General features: G+C 43.3%; 1 protein-coding gene across 3 annotated transcripts in view; it reads left to right on the top strand.

Annotated features, from left to right (window-relative positions):
* ADGRE5 (adhesion G protein-coupled receptor E5) overlaps nt 1–27,830 on the top strand; it is a 262,935-nt gene that overhangs the window by 118,644 nt on the left and 116,461 nt on the right. For all 3 annotated transcript variants that reach the window (XR_010090463.1, XM_063449225.1, XM_063449224.1), the window contains exons 9-15: nt 58–165; nt 801–991; nt 3,254–3,421; nt 3,767–3,958; nt 20,831–21,051; nt 22,274–22,340; nt 22,819–22,910. Coding sequence is in view for 2 of the 3 variants with exons in the window: in XM_063449225.1 (XP_063305295.1) it covers nt 58–165; nt 801–991; nt 3,254–3,421; nt 3,767–3,958; nt 20,831–21,051; nt 22,274–22,340; nt 22,819–22,910 (1,039 nt within the window). In the remaining variant the exon portion in view is untranslated. The remainder of the gene's footprint in view (nt 1–57; nt 166–800; nt 992–3,253; nt 3,422–3,766; nt 3,959–20,830; nt 21,052–22,273; nt 22,341–22,818; nt 22,911–27,830) is intronic.

The following is a 27,830-nucleotide window of genomic DNA, read 5'->3' as shown; positions in this document are numbered from 1 at the left end:
TGTAAGTAAAGCAGTGGCCATTTGTTGTTGAGTTGACCATACTGCTTATTATTGCAGCAATGAGCATATTCACCAATTTTACAAAAAAGGGGAATTTCTCTCTGCGCAGTCAATGGAGCACTGTAACTTTGGACGTGACAACAGCAGCAAATGACAATTTACCAGGTAAATGTGCATGATATCTGTCAGTGTGTACTGTAGCACTTTACGATTTAAAGGAACACTATATTCCCCTCATTCCTTTTTTTTTTTTATCCTACCAAAATCAGGGCAGCGTGTTATATATTGCAGAACCCCATTTTTAATAAAACAGTGAATAATACAAATTAATTCAATTAACCCATTACTCGCCTGACAGCCTTTTCTGAGCAGCCAGATCCACCTCTCTGATGTCATAATGTTGTTTATGTTTTTCCTAGTGATCTATGTGATGTGCCATTCAATCCAACGCTTCTCTATGGGAAACATTGATATCAGAACCATGTTTATCTGTGTTCTTTTAGTGGGAGCACCATCTAGTGTCTGTTAGTGTAACCGCCATTAGAGATGTTTTTAGCCCCGCGATGTAAACATTGCTGTATCTCTAAAACGTCAATTTTTCACAGTGCAGGACCAAAATGGCAGGCAGGTCACTGCTCCCAGGTGACATCATTGACATTAAGTTGTCTGGGTGCTTATAGTGGTGCTTTAATTGCTATAGAATCCTTGCAATATATATATATGCAATAAATATAGTTTAGTTCCAATAATTTGTATTCTTTCTTCCTCAACTTCTCACACATTCTATGATTTTTTCACAGATTCGGCAATGGTTGGACTTTTGGAGTATCCTAAACTGTCTTCCCTGCTAGCAGGTGCCCCACTTTTGGGACAGAATTCAACAGCCCAGAACCATACTTTGATCTCACCTGTGCTCAGCATCTTTGTAACTCGCAACGATACTAAGAACCTGACCAACCCAATCACTATAAATATCAGGCACAATGCAATGGTAAGATCTGCAACAAGAACCCACCATATCCCCATCGCCCTTCATTAATGACTCGTACTAATTAATGAAACGGGTTTTATCTCTATAGTTCTGTAACTTTATGCGTATATGAAAATGATGCGGTAAATCTAATAATTAACATAAAACTGGAGAGTAAAAAAATCTCACGTTCACTGGTTAACAAACATCTGTCACCAAAAATAACCGTTATCTAACCTTCTTTTATATAGCTCCCTATATCTGAATCTTTTTTAAATTTTTCCCGAAGTCTCAAGTATTCATAAAATATATAAATAAATGTAGGGCTACTTTTCCTTATGTACAGAAGTCAGGTTAAGAAAATCTGACAATAGGTGGAGCTTAGAGTAAGGTTGGCAAATATTTTGGAGTGCTTAAAAAAAGTTTTTTTAAACATAATTCCCGAAATACACAATAAATATTAAAATATAGCTTGCAATGCATTGCTAGCAAATCTATGCTACACACTTCGGTGTTTTACCTTAAAAACACACCAAACACAAAAATGGAGTTGTAAAAGAAGTGGTTCAATATTTAGGTGAAAAGTCCCACACCAGAAAACTCAAATAAAAATCTTTTTGGAAACCTTGAACACTTTTTTTTCTTTATTTATTTGTTTCTACTTTTATAACAACGTTTACCTATTAGTACTGAACCTCTTTTATACACACATATATATGGAGGAAATTATCTGATATTTATTTGAATTTTACTACTAAGGAGATCTGAACTATCATTTGTGTTTTTTGCTTTTTTTCATGAATTATGTGATTAGGGTGACCCTCTGCCGCCATCTACTGTTTACATAAGTATCTTACATTACGTATTTGAATTCTCTGGTGTGGGACTTTTCACCTAAATATTGCTCCACTTCAAGGTTGAATTTTAGTTGTCTATCAAATTTACCCATAATCCATCAGTAAAATCAGTCCCACGGAGGGGCAAACAGCAGATATCATGGGCCAAAAAAACAAAATGGCTGCACCCAGATATTAAGAACCGACACAAGGAAAAAAAGATAGTAAACATAAACAAAAGCAAGTGTCAATGGAGAGAGTATAAGATACAGGAAGCATAAGGGAAGGAAAACTGAAAGTTTTCACTTTAAAAACATTCAGATATTTTTTAGGGGCAATGAAGATAGTAATAGACACATAAGAGGGGAGATGAAGAGAAACACAGATTGGGGGTAGGAAAAGAGTGAAAGTACTGGGAATATCTCTGAAGCCGCCATTTCACGTCCCATTCCAGTTTATGGGATATGTAGATTGCCTCCAGTAGCAATTTCATTAATGAAAAGCATAAATAAAACTATTGCCCAAACTGATAGAAGTCAAAAGCATCTGTTACCAGTTTGCCTATAGTTCACTTTCATATTTTTTCTTATATTTATTTAGTTATTTTTGCCTATAGTTCACTTTCATTATTTTTTCTTATGAATGAGGCTATAAGTACAAATATGGGTCTCTGCTCCTTCATAGAACACAATGCAGGAGCATCTCATAGGATGTTGTGAACACTTGATGTGGGGCACCACTTGGTACATACCATACAGGGGCTTATGGTTGCAGCAATTTTTGAAAATCACTTCAGTCAGAAGAAATTGTGAACATAGAGACAAAGACAGGAGACCTCCTTTCACTTAAGCTACTCATGGAGTCGAGGGTGTGTTCGTGCTTGCAGTGTCCCTAAGTACAGCACATGTGATTTTGGAAAAATCTGGTGGCGAATCTGATTTGTTTCTTGGTGGTCCTGCGGAGCCATGTTTTATTTTTTGGGGGTGGAGCATAACTTTGCAGAGCCATGTGCAGCAGAAGGGAGACCATAGCTTATATTTTAACCAACCTAAACTCTTGTACTTACAAGCAATATGGGTGTCACTTGGACTAGGATGTCAGATCGTCTTAATTGCATGAAATAAATCCACACTCATATCACATCCATATGTACTTAATATAGTTCTGTAACCACCCAACGTTGGTCATACATTCATTGCTCTCTACTATGCCCAAAGGCATGATCCAGCTAACTCTCATAATCTCAATCTGATATAAAAATTGGGAGAAAGTAGCTCCTTTGGACCAAGCATCTCTTTAAAAAAATAGTGTGTTTAACCCCTTAAGGACCAAACTTCTGGAATAAAAGGGAATCATGACATGTCACACATGTCATGTGTCCTTAAGGGGTTAAGGAGCTTGTTCAAAATTGTTTGGATATTTTGATTTCATTTATTTTTGCTTCCAGACAGAGGAAAACAGGGAAACACTGTGTGTGTTCTGGTCACACAGTTACACTGGGTGGAGCAGTGATGGATGTCACAAAGTGAACAGCACTAAAGAAGACACTACCTGCGAATGCACTCACTTAACCAGCTTTGCCATTTTAATGGCTCTGAATGTGGACGCCGTTGAGGTAACAGGCAATGCATAACATGGCATAGTTGTATTTTTCCTTCCTGTATTCCGTGTCTCTCCTTCTACATGCTCTTTCACGACCAACCAAGGTGAAGGAATAATGGGAATGAACAGATCACAAATATTTTTTAGAAAGGATCTTGCGTCCTAGAAATTCGCTATAATTTGGCAAAAATTTAATTTCACATTGACTATTTCAGTCAGCACACTGTGCCTAGCCGCACACCCTATAGGAACAAATGGCCCTAACAGAGACTATGTTACCAGTTATTTTATATCTGTCTTTATCCCTTCCATGTTTCTAACCTTTTTATACTAATATTATCTTATCTCTCCCTCTCAGAGTTGGACACTGAGTCTCATCACAAAGATTGGGCTGTCCATTTCGATTATTTGTCTTACTTTGGCTTTAATCACCTTTTGCTTTTGCCGGGCAATCCGAGGTACACGTAACACCATCCACACACACCTGTGTGCGACCCTCTTACTTGGAAACTGCATTTTCCTTCTGGGAATTACACCAACTGACAACGAGGTAATCTGGGTAACAATTACACAATGCCGTGTGACATACTACGGTCCATGTCTACTTTATCCATTCTGGTTTGATTGTGAAATCCATCAGTCCGTCATTTTTATATTGCATTATATTCCCAGTGTAGCTGTGCTACTGATCATTTCACAGACCTGGATGAACAGGTCATAGGAGCTTTACTGACAAACTGTGAACAACCAATGGCAGTTTGGATACCTGTAAGACTTATCTATTGGCTGCAAAGTGTTCTGATTTAGAACACAGACATTAAAAAAAAAAATTAGGAAATTAATAAACAAATTATTGTTAACAAAAACTGAGTTTCTCTGCAAAGCACATGTGTTTAAAATACAAATGATATAATATTGCACAAATGCTGGTCATTCTTTCTTTAAGACAGGCATCCTGTAAACCTTTATTCGGTGTCTGCTGCTTTACTAAGAAGACATTCACTGTAAAATAATTCAATGTAAAGACATGATGTAGTAAGGAAACATTCCTTGCCATCATATCCTAAAAGGAAATAAGCAAGTATTGCGATATTATATCATGTAGAAGGTAAGCTTTCACTGTGAAATCATATGATGGACAAGTTAAACTTTCATTGTGATATCATACCTTGTTGCAGGCATGTAGCCATTGTGACCTTATATAAGACCTTTCTTGCAGGAGTCCACTGTTATCTCCCATGATGTCATATGATGCAGCAGCTAGCCTTTCATTGTGATGTCATGTGATGTAACAGCTAGGTGTTTATTATGATGTCATATGATGTAACAGTTAGACTTTCATTGTGATGTCATGTGATGTAGCAGTTAGACTTTCACTGTGATGTCATGTGATATAGCAGCTAGGTTTTCATTATGATGTCATATAATGTAGCAGTTAGACTTTCACTGTGATGTCATATGATGTAGCAGCTATGTTTTCATTATGATGTCATATGATGTAGCAGCTAGGTTTTCATTATGATGTCATATGATGTAGCAGTTAGACTTTCGCTGTGATGTCATGTGATGTAGCAGCTAGGTTTTCATTATGATGTCATATAATGTAGCATGTTTGCTTTCATTGTGTTTTCACCTGATGCATCAGGTTTGCTGTCATGTTGATGTCATGTGATATAGCAGCCAGGCTTTCATTGTGACATCATATGATGTAACAAAAAAGCTTTCATTGTGATATCATATTGATACCGGAGAAACTGACGGAAGCGAAGCACAGAGAGATGGACACAGGTTTCTTCAGGAAGGAAGAGATTCTTTATTGGATCACCGATCGGGACTCAGAGGGACTAGCGTCACCAAAATACCACAAGTTCTGAGTCCCGGACAATAGTGCAGGCTCCCTATATAGGCACATAACTCCTCCCATATTAAGCTCCACCCGCACATTCTCTTGACCAATCAATACAAATAAGAATTAACTTCCTGCTTGACCGCATGGCTTGTCCAGCACAATGGAGGAGGGGGAATACTACATCCTGTATTCTTGCACATGCTCCGTACACTACTGATCGTATCTTGCCTCGTGCAACCAACTGATCGATACGTCAGCATATGCACGTACACATGCCACGTGGTAATCTCGGCCTACTAAATTTATTTTTACCGAGATTCCACCACATTCCCCCCTTTGATGCCTCTTGATATTTTACAATTACTTGAGGCATCACTTTAACCTTGGTTTGCATACACCGCAAGTTACCTTGAACCAGACCAGACTTATCTATGATGTGAATCTTCAACACTCATCTTCCTGCATTGGTTCTCCCTGATCTAGAGCTTTATACTTATAAATCGCCATTATCTGTGCAGCAGCCTTCCTCTCTGCTATATTTTCTATCAGGCTTTGCACAGACCTAACTACTAAGGGTATAAGACACGGCAGGACTAGACACAACATTAAAATCAGTAGGACTCCACCTACCACTGCCTTAAGCCCTCCAAACCACTCATACCAGCTACCAAACCAACTACTTGGATTATACCCTTTCCATACCTGAGTAGGCACATGCGCTAGTTTAACCATATGGCTAGTAAGCTCAGCTATTGCTTGCCCTTCGTCATCTATTTGAAGACAGCAATTGCTCAGGTTAAACTTCCCACATACACCTCCCTCTACTGCCAAAAGGTAATCCAAGGCTAATCTATTTTGGTAGACTGCCGTCCTCATCCTGGTGTTATGCTTCGCTAGAAGATTGAGCGCTTGTGATGTTTCGTTAGTAATAATCTCAACCACCGCCTGTAATCTTATAATACGGTTGAGCATATAAATAGGGGTTCTGTAACCAAAGGTACCATCCTCAGCCCACGTGGCTGGCCCATAATAATCTATGATACGCTGGGGAGGCCATTCATCATCTTCCCAGGCGCCTATCTCTATGGGTCCCCTTTTCTTCCTATGATTCACATCATACACTTTAACACCTAAAGTCTCACCTGTTTCAATCGGTAACAAGAAGAAGGATGGTTTGAGCATACCCAACACACATGCCCCTTCCCAGTCCTGTGGCAACTCCGAATAGGCTTTCTTACCACAGATCCAGTACAAATTTGCTGGGGCTCTCCAGGTAGATGTGATAGATAAATCAAACCACACATCCTTTAAATTGGCGTATCTAGCAAACGGGTTAGATGGTTCTGAGACATTTGAAGCCGACCACCAAGTTGTATTCTTTGTATCATCATCATAAGCTTTTTGCCCTAGACAAGTTAATTCTCCTACAGAAGTATTATACATTATTCCTTTCCTTGCTATGCAAACATAACCTATGATGGAGGTCTTTAATCTCCACTCAGATTTACCTCTAACACTCATATGATAATCGGCTTGTGTAGATATTAATTAGTCCACTGCCTCAGAACCGGACATTACCTCCTTTGCTTCCCAAGGCCATTGGTCTCCCATGTTAGTACCTCCACACACATAGCAGTTGGTAACATTAAGACTACCGGCAATACTTTCGGCTAAATCAATAAACAGGTTTTTAGCATTATGGGGGATCTTATTATCTATGCTCATCTCTTCATAAAAGGAATGGTATACTTGATGAGTTTGGGAGGATACCGTATCAGTCTCTATCCCTATAAACAATACTGTCCCAGGATCTAAACCCGTCCCGTATATCTGAAACCCAAATAAATTGCCATATTTGTCTAAGAACTTATCGGGGTTATTTATAAGTATATGGATGGGATTACATTCCATAGACTTACAATATGGGCTGGTAGGCAACTTAGTCACTATCATGTCTTTGTCTACTGTCTGTCCCCAAGTCGCCCACCCCACACAAGACCAATATGGGCAAAAGTTATAGTCTTTATTCGGGCATCTAGGACTAACATATTTATTTTTACTACTGGGACAAATATATTTATCATTAGACCCATACGTCCTCTCCCATCTAAGATCCCCACATACATTCCACGGTTTTCTACCACTTGATATCGCCTTACACGCATCAAATAGCAGAACACCCGAAGAATGTACGGATTCTAACACCGTCTTATTAATTAGGGTCCCCTGAGGATCTCCATTCCTGAGAGTCAACCAAATTGTACGGGGTTGATACTCTGGACTGAAGCACTTAGGTTCTCCTACTCCTAAATGGCACACACTATAGTCTATATTTAGGTATCTACATCTCGATACATCTCCTTTACACTCGTATTGTGAATGCCAAATTAGGGTTTGGGAAATATGGTTACCTGTTCTTGTAGTCTTAATGCATACCTCACAGCTAGGAGTGTCGGTACCTCTACCTTCCTGAATATAAAAACACACATAAATAAACACTATCATCAACACATCTTTCGCCGTCATCCTCAGTCTTCGTCCGTGCGAAGGCACCTCAGCTTCCAGGATGTAAGGGCTGCAGGGAATGGAGTTCTGTTCGTCTTCACAGGAGTCCCTTCGAGACTTTCCCTGGCTTATACACTATATGTCGGTAAGCGGACAGGCTTTATTATGGCCGTCTAAAAACACTCACTTCACCAAATCCCTGTAACAATAAAATTTGTAATCCACAATAGTTCCTCGTTACTCCGACTGAGTAGTGCGTTTTAACCGGATCTTGCAGGGATTCTCTGGATCTGCTGTAACTTGCCAAGAATCGACTGCTGCTGGTTTAACCCTGGAGTGATGTATCCACGGAGTCACTTCGGCTACTTTTATCGCTGTAGGGGTAGACAAAAGAACAACATAAGGACCTCTCCACTTGGGCCCTAACGGTACATTATTCCACTCTTTAATCCACACTTGATCTCCTGGATGATAACTATGAACAGGGGGATAAATATTCACAGGTAATCTATCTTGTACCCATTTCTGTACCTCCTCCATAGTCTTACCCAACTCTACAACCTGCTGCCGGGTAATTCCTTCTCCCAACTGACTCAAGTCCCCCCTTAAGTTACCAAGTACGGGAGGTGGTCGTCCATACATGATTTCAAAAGGAGAGAGGCCCATCCTTCTGGTAGGGGTACTGCGGATTCGCAATAGAGCTATGGGTAAGAGAACGTTCCACTTAAGTTGGGTTTCCTGACACATTTTAGCCAACTGATTCTTAATAGTTCTATTCATTCTCTCTACCTTACCAGAGCTCTGGGGTCTATATGCAGTATGAAGCCTCCACTTTATACCAAGCATATGAGTCAGTTGTTGTAGGCACTGATGAACAAAAGCTGGACCATTGTCCGATCCTATAGAACAGGGTAGTCCATATCGGGGTATTATTTCTCGTAGCAGGAATCTCACAACTTCTCCTGCTTTCTCTGTACGAGTAGGACATGCTTCTACCCAGCCTGAATAGGTGCACACAATTACCAGCAGGTAACGATGTCCACCCGATTTAGGCATCACTGTAAAGTCAATTTGTAAATCGGACATGGGGAGTCCCCCCATAAACTGGACTCCTGGTGGCTTTACTGGTCCTTGTCTTGCATTATTTTTAGCACACGTTACACATCTTCGTACAATGGCCTGAGTCAAGTTGGACAATCTTGGTATGTAGAAATGTTTTCTGAGAGATTCTTCAGTACTGTCTCTCCCAGAATGTGTCCCGTTGTGATAATTTTGGACAATTTCTACCGCTAGTGATGCTGGTATGACTATTCTTCCATCTTCTAGCTGATACCACTTGTTCTCCAAATACTTTCCTGGTTCAGTCTTTAACCACTCCTCTTCTTGAGCTGTAAAAGCTGGAGTCCATTGGGACAGTGGAGTTGGTATAAGAGCAGCTATATGCCCCACATACTCCTGTCTTCCTGATTCAGCAGCACGCTTGGCTGCACTATCTGCCATCCGATTTCCCTTGGTTACATCACCATCTCCTCTCAGATGCGCTCGACAATGTATGATACCGACTTCTTTCGGCTCCCACACTGCTTCCAATAGTTGTAGGATTTCAGCTGCGTATTTGATTTCTTTGCCTTCTGAATTCAGTAGTCCTCTTTCTTTATACAAAGCTCCGTGGGCATGAGTGGTTAAAAACGCATATTTGGAGTCCGTGTAGATGTTCACTCTTAAACCTTCAGCCAATTGTAACGCTCGTGTCAGTGCTATCAATTCTGCCTTTTGTGCTGATGTTCCTTTCGCCAGTGGCCGAGCTTCTATCACCTTGTCTATTGTTGTCACTGCATATCCTGCATAGCGGATCCCTTCTTTCACATAACTACTGCCGTCGGTATAATATTGAACATCGGGGTTCTGGATGGGAAAATCACGAAGATCTGGTCTACTTGAGAATACTTCATCCATTACTTCCAAACAATCATGTTGACTTTCATTAGGTTGTGGCAAAAGGGTAGCTGGATTTAAGGTGTTTACAGTCTCTAAATGCACTCTGGGGTTTTCACACAACATTGCTTGATACTTGGTCATACGGCTGTTACTAAACCAATGATTTCCTTTGTAATCCAACAACGTCTGTACTGCATGTGGGACTCGTACATAAAGTTCTTGACCCAGAGTGAGTTTATCGGCTTCAGCTACTAGCAGGGCGGCTGCAGCTACGGCTCTTAGACAAGGTGGAAGTCCGCTGGCCACTGCATCCAATTGCTTAGACATGTAGGCAACAGGTCTTTGCCATGATCCCAAGTACTGTGTCAATACTCCCACAGCCATTCTTCTTTGCTCGTGTACATATAAGTAGAATGGTCGTGTGTGATCAGGTAGACCTAATGCTGGGGCACTCATCAAAGCCTTCTTCACATCTTCAAATGCCGCTTGTTGTTCTTGAGTCCATAAGAAGGGGTCGTGCTCTGTACCTTTGATAGCTGCGTACAGAGGTTTTGCCAGTATCGCATAGCTGGGAATCCATATCCTACAGAAGCCTGCTGCCCCCAAGAATTCTCGCACTTGTCTTCTATTCTTGGGTATCGGTATTTGGCACACAGCTTCTTTTCTCTCTGGCCCCATAATTCTTTGACCTTCAGAGATATGGAATCCCAGATATTTGACAATTGGCAAACACAACTGAGCCTTCTTTCTAGACACCTTGTATCCTGCCTTCCAGAGAATGTGTAGTAGATCGTGCGTTGCTTGCTGACAGATTTCTTTTGTAACTGCTGCTATCAACAAGTCATCTACATATTGTAACAATACACACTCTCCTGGGATGGACTCGAAATCCAGTAGATCTTGACTTAGGGCTGAACCAAATAGGGTAGGTGAATTTTTAAACCCTTGGGGCAGTCTTGTCCAAGTCATTTGGCGTTTTGAGCCCGTTACAGCGTTCTCCCATTGGAAAGCGAAAATACATTGACTTTCTGCGGCAATTCGGAGGCAAAAGAAGGCATCTTTGAGGTCTAAGACTGTAAAGTAAGTAGCCCCGCCCGGAATTAAAGCAAGCAGGTTATATGGATTGGGTACAACTGGATGTATACTAACAACCGCATCATTGACTGCTCTCAAGTCCTGCACAGGTCGATACTCATCTGTACCGGGCTTTTGAACAGGCAGCAATGGGGTGTTCCAGGGGGAAGTACAGAATTTTAGGATACCATACCGTATGAACTTATCCAGATAGGATTGGATGTTCTTCTTAGCCTTCTGCGGGATGTGGTATTGTCTTAGGCTCACTGGATAAACCCCAAGTTTTAGTTCAATTTTTATAGGTGGAATATTGCGGGCCAGTCCTGGTGGGTTGTTCTCTGCCCAAACTCCTGGTATGTTAAATAATGTCTCATCACTCCTAGGGTTTTGGCTAGTCAACGCTGTATAAAGTCGCCACTCTTCTTCCTTTGGTACGGATAATGTCATGATACCTGAAGGTCCATTAAACTTTAAGGATGTTGTTCCATTTGGTAGGAACGTAATCTGCGCTTGTAATTTTTATAGCATATCACGTCCCAGCAATTGGACTGGACATTCAGGCATATAAAGGAATTGATGTTTTACTACGTGGCCTCCCAATGTACAGAGTCGACTTTTAAGAACCGGTTTTTCAGCACTTCTTCCAGTTGCTCCTATTACAGTAATAGTCCTTCCAGATGGAGGAGCAACTAGATTAGTCACCACTGAATGTTCAGCACCAGTGTCGATCATGAACGCACTCCTTTTTCCCCCTATTGATACATCGACCATAGGCTCCGCTCGACCAAAGGGGATGGAGCCCGGTCGGTATCAATAGTCCTCCATGACCGTGTCAGCCAATCCTACAAAGTCCCTGCCTTCTCTATCGCGGGACCTTTGCGCTGCTGGGATATATCTATCTTCCCTAACACTTCCTCTGTTCCCATTGCTCCCTCTATTACCATTACTCCCTCCGGGGCCTCCTCTACCTCTCGCTCTGCCTCTAAAGTTTCCATAACCTATCCTAGGTCTGTCTTTCTCACACTGTTCTCTTCGAGGACACTCATTTCTCCAATGCCCTTCTTCCCTACAGTATGCGCACTGATTTCTACTTAGAGGTTCCTCATTCCATCTACCATCGCCTCTATCTGGGCCCCGTCTATCTACGCCTGCGATCGCTACCGCTAGCATGTCTGCCTTTCTACGCATCTTGCGCTCTTCCTCTTTCTTACTTTCTGTTTCCCTATTCATGTATACCTTATTCGCTACCTCCATTAGTTGGGTGATGGACATACCTGCAAACCCTTCTAACTTTTGTAGCTTGCGCTTAATATCTCCATAAGCTTGGCTGACAAAGGCGGAGTTCACCATTCGGGAATTGTCTGCGTCTTCCGGATTAAAGGGGGTATACAAGCGGTATGCCTCCAATAATCGGTCATAAAAGACACTGGGCGCTTCATCACTTTTCTGAATCACCTCAACTGTCTTCGACATGTTAATGGCTTTCTTTCCTCCGGCTTTCATGCCAGCAATTATAGCGTCTCTATAGGCTCTGAGTTGAACCATATCAGCACCATTTACATTCCAATCGGGATCGGTGTTGGGATAATGTGTTGCGGCCCATGCTGATGGATTGGCTTGGTTTAAAGTACGGGCTTTATCCTCTAGTGCTTTAATGGCCGCTTGATTAATTCTTGTCCTTTCCTCATTGTTGAATAAAGTCATTAATAACTGCTGGCAATCAGCCCATGTCGGGTTATGTGTCTGTACTATTGAGGTGAACAGATCAGTCATAGCTTGTGGTCTCTCAGTATACGAGGAATTGTGGGTCTTCCAGTTTAAAAGATCGGTTGTCGTGAATGGGACATATACAAAGACTGGGTCAGCATGTGCCATTTGGCCTGCGGCATCGATATAGGCTGACCCAGGATTCAGACGAAGAGGCATCTGATAGTGTTTTAATTGTTGGGCACCGGTCAGCTGTCGGGTCTGTATGGGGCTACGTGGAGGGGCGTCAGTCATAGGTTCCAGTCGGGGAGAAATAGGGTATGGGGATATGGGAGCTTGGTTTTGGGAAAAGGTTGTAAATAAAACACTTCGAGCCGAGCTAGATGAAGCTTGACCGGAAGTCTGAAGTGGCGCCAAATCAGGATATTCGTTTTTAATGGGGGTTGGTTCTGATTCCGGAAGGGGAGATTTAGTACGAGGGGGGGTGGATCCTGTACTGGAGGAGGAAGCGGAAGTGGATGGGGGTAATGAGGGGAGGGTTGCAGGACTTCCTGCATTTGCGTCACTTCCTCTTAACGGAAAGTAAGGGGGCGGCAAAGGGATCTCGGACTCAGGGGGCGTGTCCAAAATGGGCCTAACACCAGTCCTAGTGGACGAACAAGTCCTAGCTACCATGAGGCGACATTGCTCCTCGTGGCATGTCTGGAGCCATTTTGGCGAGTCATTTACGGCCTGTCTCCAACAATCAATATAAGGAAACTGGCCGTAAAGTTCAGGCCTACCTGATACAGCCACGTGTACGCGCTGTACCAGAGTTGGATCCAAACTGCCACGTGGCGGCCATGCCGCAACCAAAGTAGGCCACTCCCTAGTACACAAAGTGACCAAACGTACAGGAGACATTTTAACCCCAAAATCACAAGTTTTGAATCCCTTTTTAAAATTCTTCACCATACAACCTAAGGGATCCGGAATCGTTGACTGCGACGCACCCATACTTAACAATGGAACGTCGTCGACAACGAATACTATACACGCGTACTATTCAACAATCACACCCGTTTCCTCTGGCAACAGCACCACGTGGTACAGTTACCAAGTGAAACGTACACAATAACACAATAAACACTCAGGGAATTCCCGTACACACACAGCTGTTACACCAGTCACTAGATAATCAATATTATGCCCTTTGGCGTAACTATACAGTCACCCACGCTATAATTCTCTATATACGAATTACCCGTCTATAACACACCCCAGTAACATCGTCTTTTACAAATAGCGGTTACAGTACGGTTAGCATAGGTCAAAGCACAAGTTAAGGTCACAATACAATTATTAGTGGTTATGGTGTTAAACATGCAATGGACGACAATGATTAGTACTTATATACAGTGTCAGTAAATATACAGGGTTATGGTACCGTGCACTATAATACAGCAACACACTATTAACACTCTCGCTAGACGGCTGAGCTCGCGCTATCTAACAAGATATACACTTTACTAAACAATCGTTAACACATTTACAATTCCCAACTAAACTATTGGCCAGTACCTTGAATGGACTACCTAAAAACAATCTACATACGTTTTGGTTAGCCACACTGCCCAATCACCATATATAGCGAGCTAGAGGACCGAATTTACACAGACGCCTCTTCGTCGCACTATCAAAAGTCTAGTGGGTTCCAAATTTACACGCCTTCCCACTTAGCCCAGATAGGTTGAGAGCTAGCGAACCGAATTTACACAGACGCCGCTTAGTCTCCCGGTCCCTCCGACCTAGCGAACAAAATATACACCCTAGAACGCTAGTCTAGACAAGACACCGGTGTCCGGCTAGGGCTATTTACACCAGAGCCCCGCCTGACTAACAAAATCAAACAGTCTGACTAAAGAGCGTTCGATCGAGCGGTGCGCCTTCGCTCCTTCCCTCCGACAGAGGGGGCAGATACACAGATTCAAACCCCTTTGGGCCTACTGCACAATCGGTATACCCCTAGTGGGTTCTGCCGTCTAAAACAGCAGTTGTCTTACCTCCTCGTTCCTGAACCTGAGTTCACACTCATCGACGGGGACACCCCAGCACTTCTCACGTAGAGGCCGATGATCTCCTGGACAACAGACCAGTGGCGCCGAGACGAAGGGAGGTCCACGCAGAAGTTCAGGGGTGCAGCCGTAGAGAACGTGGGCAAAGATAGACCGTCTCACGCCTCTGCCTCTCAGCTACCGTTGAACGATGAGCTTCCCGGCCAATGCACCAAATGATACCGGAGAAACTGACGGAAGCGAAGCACAGAGAGATGGACACAGGTTTCTTCAGGAAGGAAGAGATTCTTTATTGGATCACCGATCGGGACTCAGAGGGACCACCAAAATACCACAAGTTCTGAGTCCCGGACAATAGTGCAGGCTCCCTATATAGGCACATAACTCCTCCCATATTAAGCTCCACCCGCACATTCTCTTGACCAATCAATACAAATAAGAATTAACTTCCTGCTTGACCGCATGGCTTGTCCAGCACAATGGAGGAGGGGGAATACTACATCCTGTATTCTTGCACATGCTCCGTACACTACTGATCGTATCTTGCCTCGTGCAACCAACTGATCGATACGTCAGCATATGCACGTACACATGCCACGTGGTAATCTCGGCCTACTAAATTTATTTTTACCGAGATTCCACCACAATATAATGTAGCAGGGGATAATTCCTTGAAGTTTCAAATCAGTGGCGACTGGTGAAGTTTTAAGATGGTGGGAAATGAGTTCCCGCCTACAGATTTCCACTCCACCTCTTTTCACTGAAAACCCTTCTAAAATAGCTGTCAAAATGAAGAATACACATTGCAAATGGTTTAACCCTTTGAGTGACATATATATGAACAGCACATTGCTAAGAAATGTGAGTGGAAAACCCCTGGCACCGAAAGGGTTAAAAATGTATTTATTTATTTTTTTATTATTAAGTAAGCAGTGAATTGCTTATGTTAAACCATTCCTGCTCTGTTACAATACAATTTGGTAAAATATAAAATTATTACAGCTGTCAGAACAAAATATAAATTAAACAAACAGACAGACAGACAAACACAGCATGATGGTTGCGTTATTTCCAGAACACATACAGTGTTCTTACATACATACATACATTTTCATCAGACGTAAACAGAGCAGACATGAGACATTTCTAGAAGGCACACAATGTTTGTATTGGATGACACATTAACAGCAGACACACAGTGTGCTGATATTAAAACTGAGCTCTACTACTTTGTGCTTTACTAGTGCTTAAGGTCTTATTTTTTGTGCTGCTGATCTGGGTCTAAATCTTGTTGAGGGTATAAAAAGTTTTCTCCTTTTTTTATATTGATTTTCACTATTCAAATTAAAACAAACAATGTCTGACCTATTCGCTATTAAGTCAAAATAATGACGTTTGTCCGCATTATACTAATGGAAACATAATGAGCAAATAAAAAACACAAAATAGGGATAGAAATCACAAACCCTGAATCCGATGTGCACAGAATAAGCAGTAAAACAAAAAGCCCTCCTACGTTTTGCCTACCTTATAAATAATGCTTACGTCAAGATTTTAGGAGTTCTGAACAATCATGCAGTGAACATCCAAATCAACCGCCCTGCTAGGGGCTTACTGAACAGGTTTGGAGTGCAGATTTGAACAGTTGTCTAAAACAACCTAAATTGTACGCATGATTAATTCCCCTCAATGGCTTATCCAGACAGCCATCATTCATTATCAGTGAGTCGTTGTGTACTGTAGTGGAAGAATTGCAAGTTAACTGTGACGAAACCAATCTCGCCACATTGTATTGGAGGAGCCTGGTTGCCTGCCTGCTGCCTCTGGACTATGGACCGGCAGCTAAAGGGTTAATTTTACTGTGCAGAAAGGTTTATTTTTCCCTTTCTGCCCAGCCGTTCGGTAGATTCTATCTACCGAACAATCAGCTTCTTTTCAGCCTCCCCAGAGCCGTGGGAAGCCGGCCGGCGTTGTTAATGGGCCACCCAGAAGCTGGCGTGTGCCTCCTATTGACCTCCCTGAAGCCGCGGTTAACCGCGGCTTAACAAGCGTGTGCCGGCAATTGACCACCCAGTAGCTGCGGTTAACCGCAGCTTAATTGATTGTTACTGGGTGGTCGCGGTTACACCTAGCCGCCACACGATGGCAGTGTTCCGGAGCTCCCCGGGCAGCCAGCGCTTGTCTGCCCGGCTTTCCTGCACTATAAGCGGACACTTTTGCGTGCAGGCACCGCTGAGCCTCCAGCCCCCTGGTTCTTATTCGGGACTTTGAATTTGTATCACAATCTATGTGAACTGTAGTAACCCAGATAGCCTGCCATGGAGCCTGTTCGTGGAATTAAAGACTTTGGCTCCATGGCAATTAAAATGTATTTGTGTGGTCTGGGTGCCATTCACCTAATAATGTGCACCCAGACCTGAGCTATCTGGGGATATGTAACATGTCTGTGTTCTGTGTATAAAATGTGTCTGTATGTATTTTAAAGTGATAGTCTGTTTCTGTGTCACCACGTGCATAATGGAATCTGGCCTTTGTCCTGGGAGATAATTGAATTACTTCATTAATTATCTCCAGGACAGAGAGGAGGAAACCAGGATGCATTGTGGGAAAGTATTGTGGCTGTGTGTACGAAAATGATACATGTCTGTCTGCTGTTTCAGTCTTCCATTTGGTCCCCTAGGGGAGTGTCCACCAGGTGGGAGACCTGCATAAATACAGGGGCAGGTAGCCCTCAATAAACAGACCACTGCTTGACCCTCAACACGGAGCCTTGTCTCGTTCTTGGGGGGATTCACTGTATGCTGTTGGAGATTGATTGCTAGGAGTGTAAACTGATGTATGCTTTTCCTATTCGTCTGCTAGCAGCTATTCGTGAGGTTCCAGCTTGGAGTGCTATCTTATTCCCTGGTATACAGTTCGGGAGTTTGATGCATTCGCCTATATCCAATTCGTGAGTTTTGATGTTCTGCAGTAGCTGTGCCTTTTTGTAAAAAGGGGATTATCGCCTAAACTGATTTTATTCCCTTTTATGCTGAAACGGTCCGTTACATTAACCTTTTCCCAAACGGAAACAATGTCAGTGTATCACCCGTTTACCACTGTTACATAGTTACACAGGCTGAAAAGAGACGCGTGGCCTTCAAGTTCAACCTATCTCATATCTGTTTTTGTTCTTGATCCAAAAGAAGGCAAACCTTGTTTCAATCATTTTCCAATATTGCAACAAACTGAAAAAAAATTCCATTCAACTCCAGAATGGCAGTCAGATATCTCCTTGGATCAAGAAGCTGTTTCCCCAATTATGAAAAATAATATCCCTGAATATTGTTTTTTGCAATTATTCATCTAGTTGCTGTTTAAACATCTGTACAGACTCTGAGAAAACTAGAACTTCAGAGAGAGAATTCCTGATGCTTATTGTTCTTACTGTAAAAAAATATTTTTTTTGCCTTAGACTAAATCTAATTTTTTCCCATCTAAATGCACTGGCTATAGTTTTTTTCCCATTATTGTATTATTATGACAAAAGTTATCTGGTGGGGATCTGCCCATTTATATCCCTCCTTTGATCTCCATTAATATCCCTCCTTTTCCAGCAGGACACCTTCAGTAATTATAACATCTCACAGCAGTTTACTCAAATATCATCTAAGACTCGATGAAGGGTGAAAATAAAAGACACAATTTAGCTTTGTCTGTTGCTATAGAGTGTACTTGGAGATAATCTGGATATACTCTGGAGGTATTTTGAGGTATACAGAAGGTGGAAAAAAAAGTAAGATTTGTTTGATTTAAATCAGGGGTGTCCACAAGGTAGATCCCGAGATGTTTTAAAACTACAACTAAATGCAAAGCATCAAGGGAGTTGTAGTTCTACAACATCTGGGGATCTATGTTTTGGGCACCCCTGGTTTAAATTCTTCACCTCATTAAAATGGCAGACATAGCTCAGTGTCATAGCTGTTGTGAATTTGTTAAACGTTCTACATTTTGGGGTTTTTGATGCTGTCTAATCTGTAGACAGTTGTCTATATTGCAGAAGGAGATTGTATTTTTAAAGTCTAAGATTTTTAAATTATCTGTTAAAGAAACTCAGGCTCGGACTGTTGCAAAGCCACTGCCGCAGAGGCTTTATAGAACTTGTTGTGTAGTAAAACCGTTAATGGATTTATTTAACCAATCATTGTTCACGGGAGTAGTCCCAGAAGATTGGAAATAAGAGAATGTTGTGCCAACTCACAAGAAACGTAGTAGGGAATAGTCAGGCAACTATAGGCCAGTAAGCCTTACTTCAGCAGTGGGGAAAGTAATGGAAACCATGTAAAAGATAGGATTGTTGAATATCTAAAGCCACATGGATTTCAAGATCAGAGACAAGATGGGTTTACTTCAGGGAGATCATGCCAAACTAATCTTATGGATTTTTTTGATTGGGCAACTATAATAATAAATCAACTCCATGGAACCCTAAATGGCTACTTGACCACGTGGTTGCCAGTCTACTTATCTGCCTGTTTTGTCCCACTTGCCGACCTGCCAGGGGAGCGCTATTTGGAGGGAAGGTACTACAGACTCTTTAGAACAATTGCTCCCAGAGAACCAAGGGGAGCCTCCTTTCATTTGACCACAGGAGCTCTCGATGTTTGACCGACCAAGAGCACTTTCCCTCTGGAACTGTTTTGGGCATTTCCCACATGTGTGGCCAGTCAAAACTTTATCCCGGTGGTGATTAGACAAATCTTTCTGGATCCAGGCGCAATTTGGCCAACGTGGGCACTTGGACAAGAGCTATTTGGGGATGTATTACATGTGGGGTCCCTGTGAGTTTTAACTGTATTTTGGGGTGTTTTTTGTATGCTTCCATGTTCGGCTCTCTTTATCCGGGAGATAACTTACCTTGACTCAATTATCTCCCACACACAGAGATGCCTGGGCAGGATTACTGTGTAAGAGAATGGGGAGCCCATGCCGAGAGTCTGGGCATAAAAGGCTGCATTCAGAGCAATAAACTTAGATCACTCCCAGAACTATGCCTTGTCTGGTTACTGGGAGGAAGAGAGCTATTTTCACACACAGTTCCAGTCTGGCTGAGCAGAGAGTTTAGCGGAGGTAACCAGTCGGGTTACCAGGAGTCCGCTACATAAGATAAGACCAGGGACTAATGAAAGTATTTAGAAAATGGCGCAGACTAGATGGGCCGAATGGTTCTTGTCTGCTGTTACATTCTATGTTTCTATGACACTTTATGTGGTTCAAATGCTCACATTTATACACAGACCACCAGCATGGGGTCCTTAGTACAATAATGGTAATACCTCCCAGGCGTCCCTGTGTCTTGGAGTAAGTTAGATCTAGCATCACTAACTCAATTAATTCCCATGCACATAGGTGTGTGTTAATATAATATTTGTGGGGGATAATATAATTATCCCCCAACATATGAAAAAAAAAAACACGTAAGGAAAACAGTGGTAACTTCCACACACATGTGGTATCTCCAAATAGCTTGTTCTCGAATGGCCAATCTGTTAAAATAGCGTCATAATCCGTTGTATGGGGTCCGTGCTACCTCCACTTTATTTTAGCGGTTCTTGTCACAGTTACGATCCGCTCGGCTGTTCCATAGCGTTTCCAGGTTTGTCCCAGTCAGATGCATAGAGTTCTCCCAATCGCTTAGTCTGTGGTAGTCTGGTCGGGGCAAGCCAGCCTAAATTTCTCGGTCACCCTGTGCCTACAATAAGCACAGGGTGACTTAGACACAAGAGGGGACAGCTTAGCATGGAAAGTGATTTCCCCATGAAGTTGCCATGGCCCCCATCCCAAACCCAAACATACCCCCATATATCCACTTTTTTAGGGGGTTGCTTGACCAACCCACAAATGAATAGTGATCCCAGAACCAAATGTTCCCGGGCCCAGGATAGTGTTTGCCACAGGCACATTTAATTCAGCAATCTGTTGTCAGCAATTCACAGGAGCAAATTTGCATATTTATTAAAAAATAATCTACTGGTTTCATTGTACTGCCAGGATTAAAATTTGCGAAATAAATATATCTGCTTTACAGAAATCCGCAATATTTACTCACTGGCAAACCTTATTAATGTGTATTCCGCTGCTGCAAATATCTACTGTGTTTTGTTAAGATATTAGGATGTTGCACACACTGTCACTCTGTTTAACAATTTGCCACTCACAAAATACGACACACTGACAATCATGTGCCCTTTTTTAGATTATATGCTGTGTTGTAGAAATAAAACAAATAAAGTAATGAAGTTGTGTTTTATCCTAGACCTTGTGTAGCGTGGTGGCAGGCGTCTTGCATGCTCTTTATCTCTCGTCCTTCTGCTGGATGGCTCTCGAAGGACTGGAACTCTACCTGATGCTGGTGAGAGTGTTTGATACCCACCTTCTAAAGAAGAAACATCTCCTAATGGTGGGGTATGGTGTACCAGCTTTCATCGTCATCATCAGCGCTGCAGTCTTCCCAAAAGGATATGGCACCAAAAAACAGTGAGAAAAAGAGGACATTATTGGAAATGATTAAGTATAGAGAGTGCACTATGGAAGTTAGGTTATATTCTAGAGATAAATAGAGTTCCACTGCAGACCATCAAATTATGAAGACAGCTGTAGAATATTATGTGGGTGGGGAATATGTACTAAATTAATATATAGAAAATACATAGAACTTTGTATAGTCAGAAATAGGAAAAATGGATTGGATGGAAGTGTTGTTGGTTTTGGAACAACAGTAAATAAGATCCTGAGAAATAAGAAGACAAAGGAATGATAGCATCTGCTCTTCTTAATTCTTCTTGTTACATCCAAATATGCCACTATATTCAATGCCTGAAAAAAATGGGTTTAGCACACAGTTTGACACAGAGATGTGAGTAGAAACGGTGGCGGTCTAATAATAAAACGTATTTCAACTAATATTATATCGACATGTTGCAAGGGAGTTGAAAATGCACAGCTATATTCTCTGGTCTAGTATATTGGTCTGTTTGCAGATATCTGGTTAGTTCTCCAAACTTTTTGAGACATTGGGACCAGTACAACTTACCTTTTTATTCAAGGTGCTTGTCCTGCCTTCTTTTACAACACAGTTATCTTAAACTGTCTAAGATGGTGGCGCCCACAAATGCAGTCCTCTGCTCTTTTTTGGGTGTACACATGAAATCACACGCGTGTCCAGTGCTTACACAGACCTCAACTTACTTTCGGAATTCCCTCGACAGTCAACACTGAGGATCTGTGATGCATCGCTTTCAGAAGTGATGCAACACTAGAGGGAGGTTGAATATTAAGGTGACGCCCAATGACAAAGTTGACAAGGGACGTGGAGCTAGACTAAAGCTCCACCCTTTGTCAACTTTTGTCAACCTGCTGCTTATACATAATGAGAAAAATGACTACTTTTCCTCATGTATAACGTTGCAAATGAAACCCATTAAAAAAAAGGGGGGGGGGGAAGTCCAAGCGTGGGATTTGGGGCATCTCAGTGAGATTAAAAAAGGAGTGACATTGCCACTGTAACAATAAAATAATTTGCACCCACACAAATTTCTGGAAGGAGACATATTGAGATAGAAAATTTAAATAGTCAAGCTAATGTTAAAATCGTTGAATAAGAGGATCAAAAGTAATGTCACATGCATGGATGGCCACCATGATAATATAGGCACATAGTTTAACATGAATTGATTCTTTCTGGGGGTTTTTATTATAGCTGCTGGCTGTCCAATGAACGTGGTTTTATCTGGAGCTTCATGGGACCTATCTGTGTTATAATTATGGTAACTATATCGGGTCATATCGCCTAACTTCTAAACACGAGAAGACAAGTTCATTTCATTATTGTAAATTAAAAATACCTCTCTCTTTATCTCCCTATAAATGCTATGCTAATTCCATTACCGATAATCTCTGTATATAATATGCCAATACCCCTCCCTATCCCTCTGTATATTATATACTAATTTTCCTTCTTATAATCCTTACACATTAATACCAGTATACATTACTATCCCCTATAATAATATAGAAATACCCTTCCCTATCCCCCTCTAGATAGTATACTTATACTATAATATACTATACTAATATTACGCTACGACTGTTAATGTCCCGCTACAACAACCACCATCCTTTCCTCCCCAGTTTTCATCATCAATGCTTTAAAACCAGTCTCTGACTGTCAATAAATTTGACTAAAAGCTGCTCCCATTTCTCCACCACAGAGATGTCCTCTGACACCTTCTTTCGTTGTTTCAGGTGAATTGTGGAATGTTCATACTCACTGTTTGGAAACTTGCTGACAAAATGGCATCCATCAACCCAGATCAAGGAAAATTAAAAAGAATCAGGTAACAGCCATTACAAACTATATGTATTATTGTAAAAATGTCTGATGAGTTGCTCCACAGAAAGACTGGCATCATTATTGAAAGTAAAATTTGAAATATAATGTAGCCTCTTTATGTATTATTTTGTCATTCATAAATATGTTCGTCACCTGGTTTATCCTTGCTCTCTGGCGACAGTCCTCTCTAAAGGGACTCTCTAGCCCTACAATTACTTCATCTCTATGAAGTTGGCATGGGAGGCTGGAGTCCTTTGGCACCAAACAGTTTTCGAATGATATAACCCAGACGTTTTGCCTCCTAATTATACTGTGTGTAATTGTTTTTTTATATTCGATACTAATACAAAATTATGGCTGCTTCCCTTAACCCCTTAAGGACCAAACTTCTGGAATAAAAGGGAATCATGACATGCCACACATGGCATGTGTCCTTAAGGGGTTAAAGGGGGAACTTTAACTTTTCTGGCATTTACACGATTTAATAAAGCAGCTGAAAAATCACCTAGAACTAGTCTTAACGTTTTATTCATGAGATTCTTAGTTTTCTTTTAAATTTATATTACATATTTAGCAAAATTACATCATAATCCAGTTCAGACAAGGCAAATATTGCAAATGACAAGAAGAAATAGAAAGATTTAGCCGGGCCATGGTCATTTTCCAATCTGGCACCAGTTTCAGGTTACTGCCAGCTAAGGACCTGTCCACAGAAAAGTGTCCTCCTGAGTCCAGAGACGAGAACACCCCTGGCTTTCAGTGTACCCCAATTGTTCTTCATATTCCTCATCTCCCCTTCAAGTAGTGCTGTGGCGAAACCAACCTCGCCACTGGGCCCTGGAGAAGCCTGTTTGCTAGCCTCCTACCTGCTGACTATGGCCCCTGGGTTATTTGGGGCATATTGTACTGTATATTGCTGCTACTGGCCCTTTTAACAGCATCTATGGACATATTGGGACTTTTGGGACTACTGTCCCTTTAAGACTGTGATACATATTCTAGTGTACTGCCTGTAATATTATATGTGTATTAAGTTTAACCTGGGATATGTATGCAGCATTCACCTGATTGTTCGGTAGAATCACTCCATTTATTATATTGAGTGAAACTACCGAACAACCAGACCACCCAGGAATAAGTGTGCCTCCAATTACAGTTTGCAACAATGTTGCAAACGGGTAATTGGCAATCAGTGTAATGTATTCTTTGTCCTCTGGGTGGCCGCCATTCGGGAAACAAACACGTGGCGGCGGCCATCTTAAACTACCGAACAGCGGTGTTTTGCCGTCGAGTGTCTGGAACTAAAATCGGACACTTGACTAGGCAAACACCGCTGAGACCTCCATACTTCCAGAAATTCGTATGGAAACTACCGAATGACCCGCCGTTCGGTAGAAAGAACCCCATAAACAAGGGAATTCATTCAAACCCTCTCCAGGCTCTATAACACAGGCAATTCGCCTGTTTTCATTCCCTTGTTTGTGACCGACCGCAGGGCCAAAATGCATGGAACTGTTTTCGGATACTTTACCCATGCGGTCGGTCAAATCTTTGGAACCCCATATCTCACGAACCATTCATCCGAATTACTTGAATTTTGGATATGTTGTCCCCCTGAATAAGGGCTATCCAGCGATGCTGGATTTAAAGGTGTACCCCCGGGTTTTGGGGTACATCCAGAACTTGGCTGAAAAAGTGTACCGGATAATTGAGTTTAATGTTATCTGAGGGGAGGGGATGTGTGGGCTGAACCATGTATGTGATTGGTTATTTTATGCCTCCCCCTGGGTGTGGCCTGTATGTGGTTTAGTGTAATAAAAGCCAGGCTGGATGAGCCAGTCCAGAGTTCCTGTTTTACCCTCAAAGTGATGTGTCGTCTCATTATTGGGGGGAAGGATTTATTGCATGCTGTTCCAGTTGACTGCTAGGAGTACAAGCCTATTCGTATGGTTCCTATTCAATGGTCTACAGCATTCATATGCTTGGGAGAATTTAAAGGTTTCTCGGATTCGATGATTGTGGTGTCTGCCAGAGTGCTTGGAGTCCTCAGGAAGCACTAGGAGCATCCATTAACGGAGGTACCAAGTCGGGGTGCCAGGCGATCCGTTACATTGGTGGCAAGCGGTGGGATGGCGTCCTAGTGCGAGGTAAAGCAGCTCGGAGACACAGTGCGTTTGGATTTACAATTGAGGGCGACGCTGGTGTGCATACAGCGTCCCTGTTTACATAAAGATTTGGGAAAATGGGGTTCGTAGACCCCTGGGCAACACACACACCTGAGGAAGAGAGTGAATTAGAATGGAGAGATAATGCCCGGATAGAATTATGGTACGATGCCCTGGAGGAAGTCCAGTATCAACGGCAGCAGCGCCTTCCTGGTGTCGCATACCGGTTGGAGGAACAAATGGCCTGGCGGATGCCGCTTCTGGGAGACCAACCTGGAGGGCAGCGGGTAAGACAACTCGAGTACCTCGTGGAAAGGGAACTGAGCTTGGACACCTCATACCGGGCACTGTGGTGGTGCACTGTCCAGCCAGAGACGTGGAGGGCAGAGGGCATCCAGCCAGAGGGGGAGAACTACACGAGCCCTGGCCTGTTGTGGAAAGCCTTAGTGGAGGATGTCGACTTCGGCAGTCCAGCAGAGTCACGGTACTGGGCTATCTTTCATTACCGAGGTGAGATGATACAGGGCCCGAGATCTATTGGACTGGGACAAGACCTCCGCCGTTTCGCTGCCATGGAACGAGAGCTGGAGATGGACTATGTAGAACTATTAAATTCCTGCCAGCCGCAGAGCAGGGACGCAGACCGGGAAAACTGGGTGGCAGACCCAGACCTGCTAGCCTACAGCTGGGAAAAGGTGGCTGAGGTACCCCCTGCTTCACTACCAGCTGCAGAAGTTGGGGACCTCATAGACTGGTCCTGGAGAGACCCACAGATGGCAGGTGAAGATGGGACCGAGATCTCTCTACCGGCCCTACAGGGATGCTGGGCAGTTGGCCCAGATCCCCAGCGGCAGTCTACGGTTCAGGGAGAGGAGCCTGTTATTACCTCTCCCCAGCGGCAGCACAGCTCACCAAGGGGAGACAGTAAGCCCCTCACCAGCGCAGATGGGACTGTGGTCTCTGCGCCCTGCCTACAGGGAGTACAGAGGGTCAGCCCTGATCCCCAGCGGCAGTCTACAGTGCAGGGAGAGGCGCCTGATACCCCCTCTCCCCACCGACAACCTAACCCACCAAGGGGAGACAGAAAACCCCTCACCAGCGCAGATGGGACCGTGGTCTCTGCGCCCAAGTTACAGGGAGCTGAAGGGGCCGTCCTCCCTCCCCAGCGGCAGTGTGATTTGTTGGGAATTGGGAGCCCAGTCTCCATTCCCCAGCGGCAGTGTGAATCACAGGGAATTGGGAGCCCAGTCTCCATTCCCCAGCGGCAGGCTGAGTTACAGGGGGCAGAGGTAGTTGGTCCTTCCCCTCAGCAGCAGAGTGATATGCCGGGAAGGCAGTGTGAAGTGCAGGGAGAGGAGAGCAGCGTCCTCCCTCCCCAGCGGAAGGCTGAGTTACAGGGGGCAGAGGTAGTTGGTCCTACCCCCCAGCAGCAGCATGATTGTTTGGGAATAGAGAGCCCAGTCTCTATTCCCCAGCAGCAGGACACTGAATTGGGAGGAGAGACAGTCGGTCTCCCTCCACAAAGACTGAAAGTAGGCATGGGAGAGGAGATTGTTACCACCTCTCCCCAGCGACGGATCATCGATGGGCAGAGTGTTCTAATGGGAGAGGAGCTGGTTACCACCTCTCCCCAGCGACAGCTTAATGTACCAGGGGGAGACTGTAAGCCCCACACCTGTGCAGATGGGACCGTGGTCTCTGCACTTCCAGCACAGGGGGTAGGGACGGTCGGTCCTGCCCCCCCACAACAGGGCTGTTTAGCCAAAGGGGAGACAGTCTGTCTCCAGCAGCAGAGCTGTGTAACTAAAGGGGAGACAGTCGGTCTCCAGCAGCAGAGCTGTGTAACTCAAGGGGAGACAGTCGGTCTCCAGCAGCAGAGCTGCGCAGCTAAAGGGGAGGCAGTCGGTCTCCAGCAAGGCTCCAACCAGACTACTCCCGGGGTAGTGCTGGCACCAGGGCAGAGTACCGCTGGGCTCTGCCCACTCAGCAACCCACCAAAACAGCCTACCAGTCCCCCACACAGCCATGGTGAGGTACCTGGACCTGGACAAGTTTTTCTCTTACTCAGGTGTAGTAACCATTTATTGTGGGTGGGCTGTACTGCTGTTTCTGTTTTGTGGGTGGGCTGCTGGACTAACAAGGGCACTGACCGGCAAGAGGTCAGGTACCCTGTTAGTCTGTTTGGAAAAGGGGAGAAATGTGGCGAAACCAACCTCGCCACTGGGCCCTGGAGAAGCCTGTTTGCTAGCCTCCTACCTGCTGACTATGGCCCCTGGGTTATTTGGGGCATATTGTACTGTATATTGCTGCTACTGGCCCTTTTAACAGCATCTATGGACATATTGGGACTTTTGGGACTACTGTCCCTTTAAGACTGTGATACATATTCTAGTGTACTGCCTGTAATATTATATGTGTATTAAGTTTAACCTGGGATATGTATGCAGCATTCACCTGATTGTTCGGTAGAATCACTCCATTTATTATATTGAGTGAAACTACCGAACAACCAGACCACCCAGGAATAAGTGTGCCTCCAATTACAGTTTGCAACAATGTTGCAAACGGGTAATTGGCAATCAGTGTAATGTATTCTTTGTCCTCTGGGTGGCCGCCATTCGGGAAACAAACACGTGGCGGCGGCCATCTTAAACTACCGAACAGCGGTGTTTTGCCGTCGAGTGTCTGGAACTAAAATCGGACACTTGACTAGGCAAACACCGCTGAGACCTCCATACTTCCAGAAATTCGTATGGAAA

Source organism: Pelobates fuscus, chromosome 3 (genome assembly GCF_036172605.1).
Source record: "Pelobates fuscus isolate aPelFus1 chromosome 3, aPelFus1.pri, whole genome shotgun sequence".
Classification (NCBI taxonomy): domain Eukaryota; kingdom Metazoa; phylum Chordata; class Amphibia; order Anura; family Pelobatidae; genus Pelobates; species Pelobates fuscus.
The sequence above is the reverse complement of the archived record's forward strand: the minus strand, read 5'-3'. Positions and strand labels throughout refer to the sequence as shown.